This window comes from Petaurus breviceps, unplaced genomic scaffold (genome assembly GCF_028583685.1).
Source record: "Petaurus breviceps papuanus isolate PSGF00001 unplaced genomic scaffold, PetGlider_PUasm1.0 79, whole genome shotgun sequence".
NCBI lineage: Eukaryota > Metazoa > Chordata > Mammalia > Diprotodontia > Petauridae > Petaurus > Petaurus breviceps.
This window is the reverse complement of record NW_027186523.1, coordinates 23648461-23662234: the sequence shown is the minus strand read 5'-3', so window position 1 is coordinate 23662234 and position 13774 is coordinate 23648461. Positions and strand designations below refer to the sequence as shown.

Genomic DNA, 13774 nt, shown 5'->3' with positions numbered 1-13774 from the left:
AGATTGGAAAATATGGAACATGAAAGAGAGACAATGAGTTTTGTTTTGTTTTTGAACAGAATATACAAAAGTGAGTAGAATATGGTAATTCAGAATGGTGTTTTTGAACTAAATTTATTGCTCTTGAACAAAATTGAAAGGGATTAGAATTGTAATTAGCAGTGAATGGGGTGGGCACATGAACTTTTTGGCAAGTAATATGATCAAATCTATACATATTAGAGCATACACAATTAGACTTTAAGATTAAGGAAGTTGGGGGAGGCCAGATAGCACAGCGAGTAAGAGCACCAGCTCCAGTGTTGAGAAGACCTGGAGATCGAATCCTGGGCTCAGACACTTAGCACCCACCCAGAAACACCTGGCCGTGTAACCTTGAGCAAGTTACTTAACTCCGATTGCTTTAAAAAAAAAAAAGTTTGAGGAAGTTTATCCTTATTTATTCAACAAACATTTATTAATTACCAACTGTGTGCAGAGTACAGTGGTAGGCTCTGTAGCCAAGACGAAATTTAGACAAGTCTCAGTCTCTGCCCTCACTGTCCATACAGTCTATGGTATTGATAAGGCACCATCATAGATAACCATAACGTGTAGTATAGTATGATAAACAATTACAGTGAATAGTGAGTTTAAGGATGCTGCAGCACACTGTCAATGACAATGTACTCAAAAAAGTGGTGTAAGGGACATAATTTTGGACATACATGACCAGAAAAGGAAGCCATATAATGAGAGAGAAGAATAAGCAATGAACCACTTGGATGCTGCATTGGTATTCTTAAAATTTTTAAAGACCTGGAGAAAGAGCTCCAGCATGTTGGGTCCCACCTCAGTGGAAGATTTATCGAGTGATATTGAGAGGCATTGTACAGGAAAAGAAGACAAAGACGGGTCATCACTTGCACTGTTAGAGGAAGGACTCACATTGATGAGAAAACAAATCCACTGAAGTATGTAATTAAGCAGAATAGTACTAAACAGTTGCAAAGCAAAGCACTATGTGAACACCAAGTGAAGAGAAAGTTTGGGCATTGAGTGTGGACTATTTTTAAGAAGTTTGTATAGTGTAATGAATGAGAGTAAGAATATTATCACAAAGGAGTCATAAGATTAAAGGAATTTTTAAAAATTATCTAGTTAGGAGAAAACTGATCATGTGTTATAGGCAGAGTAAAAGTAGCAAGTGAAGTAGAAGGATTGATGGCTCAGCATAGAGAACTAAATAATGGAAAATTGCACAGAAGGAGATAAAAAGGATCAAGGGCAAGGCCTACCTTTTGCACTAAGACATGAGAGAAGATAAGTGAAGCTACAGAAGTACAAAGGATTAGAGGCAAGGTGCTACAGTGGATAGAGTGTGGGGCTGGGAGTCATGAAGACTCATCTTCCTGAGTTCAAATATGGCCTCAGACACTTAATACTTATGAGCTGTGTGATCTTGGGCAAGTCACTTAACCCCAATTGCCCCTCCAAAAATGCAAAAAAAAATCAAAAACAAAAAAAGGAATATAATTTGTTCCCCAATTACTTTTTTCTGCTTCTAATTCTAACCATATTTATTTTGATTATACAAAACTCTGCAATTTTATGTAATCAAAACTTTCCATTTTATCTTTTATGATCATCTCTATCCTTTTTATAGATTAGAATTCCTTCGCCCATATGAAGTAATAAAAGATATCGCTTTCCCTTCTTCTCTATTAGTAACAAAATATTCAGGTCATATATATACATTTGGAGTTTATTATGGAATGTTGGAAGTGCCTAAATTGTTAGCTTAAGCCTAATTTCTGCCAGACTGCCTTCCAGGTTTTAATATATTTTATTTTTTTAACAGATTATAGGAAGTCCTTATGTTAAGAGTTAGAATCTGTGATTTATTCTAGAAAATGCTACTAAGTTTGATTATTTATGTGGATTGTTTACCTAATATATTACACTGTTCAATTTTTCTAACCATTACCAAATGGTTTTGATAATAATTGCACTGTGGTATAATTTAAGATGTGAGACTTCTAAATTTCCCCCTTTGTTTTCACCTTTTTTCCCCATTATTTTTCTTGAGATTTTTTACCTTTTACTTTTCCACATGAAAATTGTTATTATTTATTCTAGTTCTATAAGGTAAGCAAAGTATTTTGATAGGCATAATATTGACTGTACATTATCTTGCTAGGGTGGTCATTTTTACTATATTTACATAAAATGATGATGAAAAATTAATATTTTATTGTCTTCATTTCTGTAAAGAGTATTTTACAAATATGCATATTTATCCTGAGTATATCTTGGGAGATTGTCTTTCAGATATTTTATACATTCTAAATATATTGTGAATAGACTTTGTTCTCTTTCTTTGATTTTGTTAGTCATACTCAGAAATATTTATAATTTTGTGGATTTATTTCATATCCTGATACTTAATAGAAATAATTAATTACTTCAATAAACTACTAGTTGAATCGCTAGTGTTCTCTATCATATCTCCTGATATAGTGGAGATGGCCTCTTTTTCTTTGTTTACTTTCTTAAATTCTTTTTATTTTCATTGCTATTGCTAGGAATTCTAAAATTATGTTAAAGAATAATGGCGAAAATGGACATCCTTACTTTATTCTATTTTCATTGGAAATTTCATTGAAAAATCATCCTTTAATGATTCTAATTTATAGATAATTGTTCTTTATTTATATTATTAAGAAAAGATCCACTTAATTCTATGGTTTTGATGTTTTTTAACATTTTTCAAAAATTTTTATATATCTATTAATATAATCATGTGATTTTAATTGTTTTGCATAGTAAAAGTCTAGTTTGAAGATGTTTCTATAGCCTCTTGGTGACATATTATTTAATATTTTTACTTCAATGTTCCTTCTTTCTCTGATTTCTCTATTATTTATTTAAGGTACACTGTTGTATAAAAAATACTTCAAATCAATAAAAATTAGAAAAATAAAAATTTAAAATATTCCAAAGTTCCTTTTCATACTCATCAGATGGGCAAAGGGACCAGAAAGGAAGTTAACAATTGCTGGAAGAGTTCTAGAACAAGCGTACTAATGTATTGTTGGTGGATATGTACATTGGTTCCACCATTCTGAAAAACAATTTGGAACTATACTATGATGTTTATCTGTAAATACCCTATGATCTTGCATTATTACTATTTGGCATATATACAAAGGAGATTAAGGTTAGATGCAAAGGACCCATGTGTGCAAGAATATCGATAGCAGAATTTTTTGAAATATAAAGGAACTAGAAAAAAGATACATATTCACTAAGTAGGGGAAAGGCTGAACAAATTATAAAATATGTGTGTGATGAAGCATTCTTGTACCATAAAAATGAATAATATGACTGATTCAGAGAAGCACGAAAAACTTGGATGAACTGACGCAAAGTGAAAGAAGCATGACCAGGAAAAGAATTTAAATTATGACAACAACAACAACATGAGAAAAACCAATTTGAAAAGATCTTGGAACTAATGAAAACAATGACTAATAGCAGCTTCAAAAGACCATCTTTAAAATATATTGCAAACATCTTGCCTGAGAGGAGATTTCAAAGTGAGACATGCATCCTTAGACATAACTGATGTCTTGATTTGTTTTGTGGGACTATATTAGGTGATATAGGGAATGGAATCATGAAGACAGAACTAAAATAAGAGTAGAGTGATCAAGTAAAGACTTACAGAACTGAGGAAACCTAAGAATGTCTCATTTCTGCAGACAACAGAGAAATGAAAAATTGAAGATGCATGGGTTTTGCTCCCTGATAAAGAAAGAAATCTTGTATCTCCCTAATTATTTGTCCATTTCTGCTTTCTAGCTTTAGAAGACACTTGTCCATGACATATATGTATACGTATATACACACACACATATATATGTACTTCAACAATATATTTTTATCCACTAAATTAGTGTGCTTTTTCTTTCTACTTTCTCTATGTCTACAGAAGCAGTATTGTATAGTGGCAATAGTCCTTAACTTGTCATAAGCAGAAAGTCAAATATGAATGTCACCTCAGGAATTTTCTTCCAATGTGATCATAGGCAAGTCATTTAACCTCTCTAAATATCCATTTCCTCATCAGTCAAAAACACACTTTCCTCAAAGGATTGTTCGAAGTATTACATGAAATAAATGAGGCAAAGTGTTCTACAAATGCTGAAGTATTAAATAAATGCCAACTATTATTATTATTATTATTATTATTATTATTATTATTATTATTTTCTATCCTTACCATCCCCTGGTTTAACCAGTGGACTGCTACAGGGCAGGGACTGTGTCTTTGTGGTTCACAAGTAATGACCCGTATTCTAAAACCATCCAATCGGGCATTTAATAAATTCCTTTTGATAATGATGATAGTGTTAATCTTTTTCTTAGAAAAATAATTTACCTCATTGACAAATCATTTTGTTTACAAAATGGTATTCATGAGACCAAAAGGGGGGGGAGCCAAAATGGCAGCATAGAAGCAGGACCTCCCCGCAGCTCCTGCTTCCACCTTCCCCAATCCATGTAAAAAGGGGACTCTAAACACACTTTGGAGCTGCAGAACCCACAAAATGACACAGAGAAGCTAACCTCCCACTGAGGACAGCCCAGCAGGACAGCAGGAATCCAGCTCAGCGCTCTGAGAGCCTAGCCCAGCCCCACACAGAGGCTTTAGCCCCAGGGTGGGCCTGACCAGCCATGGCCTGAGGGACTCCAGATTAGCAACAGCTGTGGCCTTTTTCCAGATTTATCAACACACAGATGTGAAGGACAAAGTAAGAGGTCAGTGCAGTCTGGACTTTGGGACCAGTAAGTGGGAGTGCATGGCTTTTGCCCCCGGGGCAAGAAGCTGCTGAGGCACCAGCACAGCCAGCCAGTGCGACATGGCAGCTTCAGCTCGTGGCCTGCAGAGTGTAGGGGGACCAAGCACCAGTCTGAGGGGTAATCCCTCTTGCTTTAACCTGCTTGGATCTGGATTGCAGTCTAGGGTGGAGGTCCTGGGGTATGTGCCCAGCTTTCCAGAGCAAGTGGAGACCTCAGAGAGGGTACCCATCTAATACCTCCAGCAACTGAGAAAACCCTAGCATTTGGGACGAAAGCTCCCCTGTCTGGTGGCAGAGTCCTACTGTGCCAAAAAGCCCAGGGGTCAAGTGACTGAGGGGCGACATGACCAGACAAAGGAAACAAAGAAGACAAAAGATTCCAACATTACACTCCTATTTTGGGGATGAAAAGGAGCAAAAGGAACAGGAGGAAGACAGTGAAGTCAGAACTCCTGCACCGAAAGCTTCAAAGGAAAATACGAGCTGGTTACAGGCCATAGAGGACCTTAAGAAGCAGATAAGAGAAGTGGAGGAAAAATTGGGAAGAGAAATGAGAACAATAAAAGAAAATTATGAAATGAGAGTCAACAGCCTGACTGAAGAAATGGTATTCATTTAAAATTATCTGACTGAACATAGCAGTGATGCTAAGTAAAATACTATTCTTTTACCAGAACTTTCGTTTATCTAATCACAATTGATGACTTTATCATCATGATTATTTCCTGTAACCAAGAAATACTGCCACCTATGTTTGCCTATTTACACATAATCTTTTGTTAGAATGTAAGCTCCTTGAAGTCTTAGACTGTTTCATGTTTCTTTTTGTATCACTGGTACTTAGTAAGTGCTTAACAAAAGCTGGCTGATTGGTTGGTTTTTAGATCATGATTGCTGAAAAAATCCCAATATTGATCAATCTTATGTTGAATTTCTTCATACTTAACTAGACAGATCTTTGAATTTCAGAGATTTATGACTAATTTTCATACTTCCCTTGATTTAGGCTTTCTCACTTGGCAGGACTTGCAAAACTTGTCCTTTTTTAGAATAGCCTTTGAGAATGTAGGGTAATAGCTATGCCACGATGAGATATCAGAGATGAACTTTAGTGAGAAATTAGCATTACAATTTTGGAAAACTAATGTGACATGCTAACATCAAATTCATTCAGAAGGACTGATGATTCTTCTAGGACAGACATGGGGACCTGTGGCTTCCAGGCCACACTAGTTCCTCTAGTTCCTTAAGTGTGGCAGGCCCACCCCTTTGTAGATTAACTTTCTGTTTCCAGCAACCAAGTTAAATGAACTTGAATGTGAGGACTGATAACTATTGAAAATGATGATTTAAAAAATAAAAGGTTTAAGGCGACGTCAATTCAGATCAGTAAATATCTAGGTGGAGTGACATATTGGTTTGAAATATCTAGAGAATCCTGTTTTGAGTTGTTAATGCTTTCAAGTAAAAATAATTTTTTAGACACTTTTAATAAACATATAGAATTAAATGAGGAATTACCTCTTCCTTTCTTGTTTCACGTGCTTTCTGTACAAACCAGATGACTTTTGCTTGCAGTGATCGTGGAGTACATTCCAGCAAAGTGCTGTTATATTCTATACCATAGGCCAAACGTTCCTCAGTCTTATCTAACACTTCTCCTGTAAAGGAAATTTTGGAGTTAGTATTTAGCTTCTCTTTCTCTTTCTTTTTTTTCCTCTCCCTGATTTATCTCTGTCACAAACTAAGAAGCTCTTGTCTTTTAAGGGCAAATAATGTTATTTCAAGATCAAAGTTGGACAGCTTCTCAGGATTTACTCATTTAGATCTAGGTCCATTAAGCAGGTTTTTTAAAATAAATGTTTTGCCAAGACATGAGAAGAAAAGGCATCGAGATGTTTAGAGACAGTCAGGAATGGGAATTTGACTGGATATTAGAGGGGATGGAAAGTTTCCATAGGGTCAGTGGTCACAGTCAGGAAGTTAGCTAAGGTGGGGATAAACAAACACAGCACGTCTCTACAGATAATGAAGCAAGTTTTGTCAATTCAAATAATTAAGTATAAAAATCTCAGGTGAAAAGGAACTAAGGCCTTAGGACTAGGCTTTTAGGCAACCAGAGTTAACCTTCTAGGAAGAAGTTGGAGCAATTGATACGCAGAATAAGCAGCAAAAACATGGTCTAATGTCAAACCTAGAACTTTGTGAAGCAAGGACACTTTATGACTCACATTTCTAGTACTGGAATTGGTATCAAAGTATTGGTAGGCCACGTTTCATAGATGAAAGAAAGTAGGTAAACTTGGTCATAGCAGAGGAATGAGGGATCAGGGAACAAGGCAGTTCTTGACAGGTAGAAAAGAAAGTGGAATGAGGAAGTGTCTGGGTATACTGAAAATGTGGTATAGTGGAAAGAATATTCTGTTTAGAGTCAGGGAGGTGTGGCTTAAAATACTGCTTCTGACATTTCTTGTCTGACTCTAGATAAGTTAGAACCTCTATGAGCCTCCTTTTCCTCATCTATAAAAATGGGATTAATAATACCTATGTTGTTACAAAGAACAGATGCCACAATGCATATAAATGCTTTGCAAATTTTAACGTGCCATATAAATGTCAGACATAAATAGTTCTGGAGTCAACAAGTCATTTATATTAAGGGCAGGGTGATATATTGGTTTGAAATATCTAGAGAATCCTGTTGTAAGTTGTTAATGCTTTCAAGTAAAAAAGAATTTTTTTTTCATTTAAAAATAATTTCTATTTAAAGTCTCTCTTCACCCTTCAAAGAAACATAATGTTTCAGTAAGCATTACTCTTATGAAGGTCGACTGCAAAGATAACTATGGTCCTTCATATTAGATGTTTAATGCTTTTTGCTATAGTTATCTGTAAAGTATGCTCAAAGCAACTGGTAGCAATTTATGTTTCGATTACCAACAAACTGCTGTCCAAAACACTGCTGAGCTGCATTTCCATGCCGAACATCTTGTCTTCGGAAACGTCTAGGGGGAAAAATGCAGTGCTTAGAAGATATACAGTTTTCAATTTTCCAGAGTTAAAAAACAACCACCTGCATAACAAGTTCATGGAGAATTTTGCTCCTGAAAAATTGATCAGTCATACTAAACAAGGAGAAAATCTCAGTTATGTTCTTTTCTTCATTTCTGTCAAATGTTACTAAAGGGAAAAATTATATTCTTTAGGGACTAAGAACCATAGAAAAAAACATATTTTATACAGCCCCATAGGATTCAATGTGAATCCCAAAGCAAAAGTTGTAAAAACTACTGCCCTTTGTCAAAATAGTATTATGCAAACAGCTATTTGAAAGGCCTTTTGGTTTGAAATCAACACAGGGTGATAATAGATATTTGTGGGTTGGGATGGTGGGAGTAGAAGAATCATATTTATTTGAAACAAAAACATATTTAAGTACATTTCTTCAAATATTGTATTTTTATCTGAACATTTTGTTCTCTATCAAGATAAATCAGCATAAATAAGATTGTTAAGGAAGAACAATATTAATATTAACTTCTTATTTTATCATTAATTATATACCTTTATTTAGAATTCTTATTTTCAGATTTTATCACAGACATATTATATAGACTGAAATAATATAAAAGTTGTATTAGAAGGTAATTTTAAAAAAATATATTAAACAATATTTTCTTTCATAAATACCCTTCTGAAATGATAAGAAGTGTGTAATGGTTAGGGGGACATCCCTGGAGTAAGAAAATGGGATTAAGACCTATTGATCACAATTTAGTTATATGGCTCTGAGTAAGACTCAACCTTTTAGTGCCCTAGTCAGCTCTCTAAGAAAAGTAACAAATTTGTTGCTATTCAGTATTTATGGAAGGAGTTTCTACATTGGGAGTAAAGGACTCAAAGGTCTGGTCAAGATGTACCTTTTTGAAATATCATACCTCTTGTCAAATAATCATTTATATAAAAAACTATTAAATTAAAAATTTTCACAGACAATGACATAGATAGAATAAAAATGCAGAAGGGGAAAAGATTCCCTATTCAACTTTTATACTTTGATGAATCTGTAATCTCATTTATATAGGTTCTCGCTCCATCAGCACAGGTGGCAACTCTCCTTACTCTGTTCTTGTCCATATCATATGACAGATCCTCTACAATGTGCTGGGGAACTTCTATATACTGAATATTAAGTATGAATATCAATAGAGCATGCAGACTGTATATTGGTTATTTACTGCTCTTTCTAAATGACAAATCCATCTCCTTTTTTTTGTTCCTACCCATCTCTGATTCTATCCTTTATTGTTTACTACACAATTTTTATTAAAAAATGTGTTTTAGCTTATTCACACCCACCTTTCCATTTCCCTTCTAGTGAGACTTAACCTTAATTTTTTTTTGTTGTTTTTTGCCTTTTGGAGGGCAGTTGGGGTTAAGTAACTTGCCCAAGGTTACACTGCTAGTATTTTTTGTGTGGGTGTTAAGTGTCTGAGGCCTGAACTGAACTTGGGTTCTCCTGACTCTGGGGCCGGCGCTTTACTCACTGCACCACCTAGCCGCCCCAACCTTAATTCTTTAAAAGAGTATAGCCTAACTTTAAAATATCAAATAGATGAAGATTACCTATTTCTCAAACAATAATTACGATAAACCTCAAATTTATATGTGGTATTAAGATTTATGAAGGGTTTAACATCTTATAATTGAATGTTGCCCATCCAAATAGATTTGAGAGAGGCAGCAGAATAATTCTGAGTGGGGCCCAGAATTTAATGGGAGGAACAGCTCTAGGTTGCCTTTCTGAAATAATGAGAAATGAATGAGCCTAATCAACCTGAGCATCTCCTTGAAAGAAATGACCATAATTATAACAACAATTATTTTTCTGGTAATTCCTTAAGGGAAAGCATGAACAAAGATCATATGAGATTGGCAGGTATAGGTGAGTTACAATCTGTATCATTAAAGGAAGTGCTCAGATTGGATCACAGATCCTTTACAGAATTTGAGGTTCAGACTATTTTTTTTCCAGATATTGTAAGCTAAGGAGTCACAATACTGTAGTACACAAAGAATTAAAATTTGCTTCTGTAAAGTAAGTGCAAATATTTCAACAAAGAAAGATGCAGGAAGACAGTCATTAAAATAAACTAGTTATGTTGGAGGATACTATAAATTTAAAATTCTATAATTAAAAATACTGATGAGCAACTATGATAATGTCTTTGAAAACTAGGTTCATTTTGAAATATGTGTATAAATTTTATGTCTCCTTTTCAATGTAACCTTAGGTCCAGGTTTGCATTCTTGTTTATTATGAATTCTACACAGGACTTTCTTTGCACATAGCAGGTAGACAAAACATGCTGCTGAATTGAATGAAAACTATGTACCATAATTGGGAAATCGTGAGAATTAAATAAAATCTAGGACAAATTATTCTTCAAGGATGGGATCAAATCTTATTTCAGTCAATAGATGCATGAATGTGCCTATGTAAAGCTAGGCAAGATAGGTATTTATATATGTTTACATATGATTGCTGGATGGCCTCACTTCTCAACTGCTACCTAAGGAAAATTTTCACCAAAATACTAAGCTTATAATAAACTCTCAGTTGGAATCTTGGTACAAGAAAGAATGGAAAAGTCATATTCTAGCGGCCTAAAGACTTAGAACTTAAAGAAAAAGACAAATTCTACCCCTTTCATATTATTTCATGTCCATAGATATTATAAAAGTGTTCTAGAACTAAGATATAATCAAACAAATAAAAAGCATTATGAGGCAGTTCTAACTCAGTATTTTTCCCTCCACTAATTGTTGTTTAAGTAGTATTAAGACATAGTCCTCCTGAAAAAAGTAGTGAAAGAAATGACAAAGTCAAAGAAATTAACATTACAGGGGATGGTGGTGTGTAAAATTTGTTATGACAAGAGACAAGGGCCTCTTGTAATGTGTAACTTTGAAGCTTCATTGTGCTGTGGAAACGATTCGGTTTTCAAAGGCTTTGGTATTCAAACATAGATTCTGGCAAGTTCTACCAAGTGAAAAAGGCTTTGAGTAGAGGCCTTCTGATGGACTCAATGTCTGATAAAATTTGGAGAGACTCATCACCAGGAGACATGTAGGGTGATGACTATTTCAGCCATAGCAAATGGGAGAGATCAGGAATTAAGTTATAGAGGATTTGCAAAATTGAAAATATGTATTGTGGGAGAGAGGGTCCATTGCAATCAAATTACAGATCCCTGAAAAAAAAGTATGAAGCAAGAATTGGAGAAGGGGGAACAAATTATGGTCAAGGAATTGACAACTCTAAAAATGTATAATGAGGACAAAAATGAATAATAAACACACATTTTGTTTTAATATTATTGGGGAGATTAAAATAAAGATATCTCTCATAGAGTTGTGATGCATTATGTGATTTCATAAATAATAATTCATTACAACTATTTTAAATAATACTTTGAATTGGGGATTAGTTAAATTTTAAACATATTCACATTTAGAAACATTATCAAAAAGGGTTAAGGATAAATAAAATATAAAAACCAGAAAAGAGAAATTTTGCTATATTTTGAAAGAATGTAGTGATTTTTGTTATATATTAATTTTCCCCTGTTGGGTCATTTTCACTCTGAGAACAGAGAACTATTTATTTTAATAACAAGTTTTCAATTTCTGCTTCTAGCCAGGTCTTTAGTAAAAATGATCTGTTATAAAAGCAAACAATTTTCCCTTCATGTATTGGAACTTATCCACAAAGACCCCTCTAGGGGTAGGTGATGGCTCACAAAAACTGAAGCCATTTGACACATCTCCATTAGTACTTTATGGAACTAAAATAGGTAAAGTTAATGAGTAAGACTTTCACCCACATCCCTTCACTTCCCACATTCCCTCATATTCTTCATCCTACCCACTTAACTTTCTCTAAGCAAATCTTCACTGGCCTCTTTGTTCCTTTTTTCTCAGTCCTTTTCTGTACTTTCTTGTATGATGGACCATATGCCAAAAACTATTTCCTTGAACTAATCAGTTATTCAAACTAACTATTCCATCAAAGCAAATAATTATTATCCACAATTTTAATAAGCATACTACATTAATATACTACAATATACACTCCTCTGTGTGTGTGTGTGTGTGTGTGTATAATAAAAGTATACACTACATACCACTATCCTACAATCAAGCTGTGATGATATATTTAGATCACTTGGGGGAAGGGAGGTAGTGTTGCAGAGTGAACAAAGCACTGTCTGGCCCTACAACTAGAGGGCCTATGTTCACTTTCCTACTTCTAATTACTACCTATCTGAGCATGGGCAAGTCATTTTACTATTTTTAGCATCAGATTCTTTGTCCATAAAATAAGGGAACAGATGATCTTTGAAGTTCCTTCTGGTTCTTGATCTATGATCTTAACATCCATCTGAATTTGCAGAGTTAGGGGGTCAAACATTATGTAATATTACACATTGTCAGATGTCTTAATACATTTGTTGGTTTTACTTATTTTCTCTTTCTCTTAAAAAAAACAACACCACTTTGTTATATGGCATGACTTTCAGGGAGGGAGTGAGAAGAGGGCTACAGAAGAAATGCAGGCAAAGGAAAAAAAAAGATATTAATAACTATTTAGTAAAAAGGAGAAACAAAAACAATGAACCTATGACCCACTGCTTCTCACTTTGTACCTTTGCTTTATCTTCTTTTTGGTCATTTTATCTACAAAATGAATCATTTTCTTTTTTTAAAAAAGTCACAAAACTACATAGTAATTAAATAAATACCTTGGTTTCTTGAGAAACCCCAGAGTTCAAATATATTCCTGTTGAAGTAACTTAGGAATTCTTCTTCTTTTACAAAATGGCAATGACATATGCAGAACTGTAGTCCTTGGAGTTTGAGTGGGGGTAGGGAAGGGATTTCTCTCTGTCTTTCACGTGTACTGAATTAAGTCACACGTTTCATTAATTACATAGGTCATGCATTTGCCTAGGAGTTAAAATATTCACTTTCAAATGAAACAGATTAGAAGCAGCTGGCACAGAGGACATGGGGCAAATGCAAGGATTTATTTTAGAATTTATTTTTTTTTCTCTTAAATCTCTGAATCCTTTATGTGTAGCAGCTTGCCATTTCCCCATTTCATGTTTATCTAAACACTTTTTGTGCCTTCCAGGCATGGATTTCTAAGACAAGCAGCAGTTGATCTAAGGCAGGGTGGAAAAAGTGGATACATCTGTTTCAGTTGGAATTTCTGTATAGGCCACTTAGTGCTATTGATTTCCAGGTAAACGGTAAATTTTGAAAACTTTCGCAAACACAGCACATTTGATTAAATTGTTTTGTAGCACCTTTCCACATGAAGCTATTCTGTGAAGGTTTAAATAATAAATGTCAGACTTCTTTACTCATTCAGCATATTGCTCACTCAGCAATGAGAAAGGTTACATGACCTGGAATCAGAAAGGTCTCATCTGCTATCTGAACCTCCAGCACTTACTAGATGTGTGACAGTGGCTTGCTCTTGGTTACAAATCTATTAAGTACTGGAAATTCCAATATGATGCTAAGTTCCTTGACACCAATTTTCTAAAAATACACTTATATGTGTCTGCTTATATACAGAATGCTCATAATTTCTTATATGGCCTGTTTTATTTATTCATTGACAAAATGCCTGTTTCAGGTGATGAGTAATGTAGGAAGTGGTTGGCTTAGGAAGAAATACATACATTCATATGTATTCTATGAACACATAACTATAGCTATCTATTATTTTAATATTGTTTTATTATTTTCATAGATAAAGCATAGAATTAAATCGGCAGGCAGACTGCTGCTATCGCCAGGTACGTAGCACTATCTTTAAGAGAAATCATCCATAAATTGGTTTCATGTGTTCTCAGTAG

General features: G+C 34.4%; 1 protein-coding gene across 1 annotated transcript in view; it reads right to left on the bottom strand.

The window, feature by feature from the left end:
- LOC138175716 (semaphorin-3E-like) overlaps positions 1–13774 on the bottom strand; it is a 347967-nt gene that overhangs the window by 17856 nt on the left and 316337 nt on the right. The window contains exons 13-14 of the mRNA XM_069106214.1: positions 7782–7849; positions 6366–6505 (exon numbers count right to left, since the gene is read on the bottom strand). Of these exons, the coding sequence (XP_068962315.1) occupies positions 6366–6505; positions 7782–7849 (208 nt within the window). The remainder of the gene's footprint in view (positions 1–6365; positions 6506–7781; positions 7850–13774) is intronic.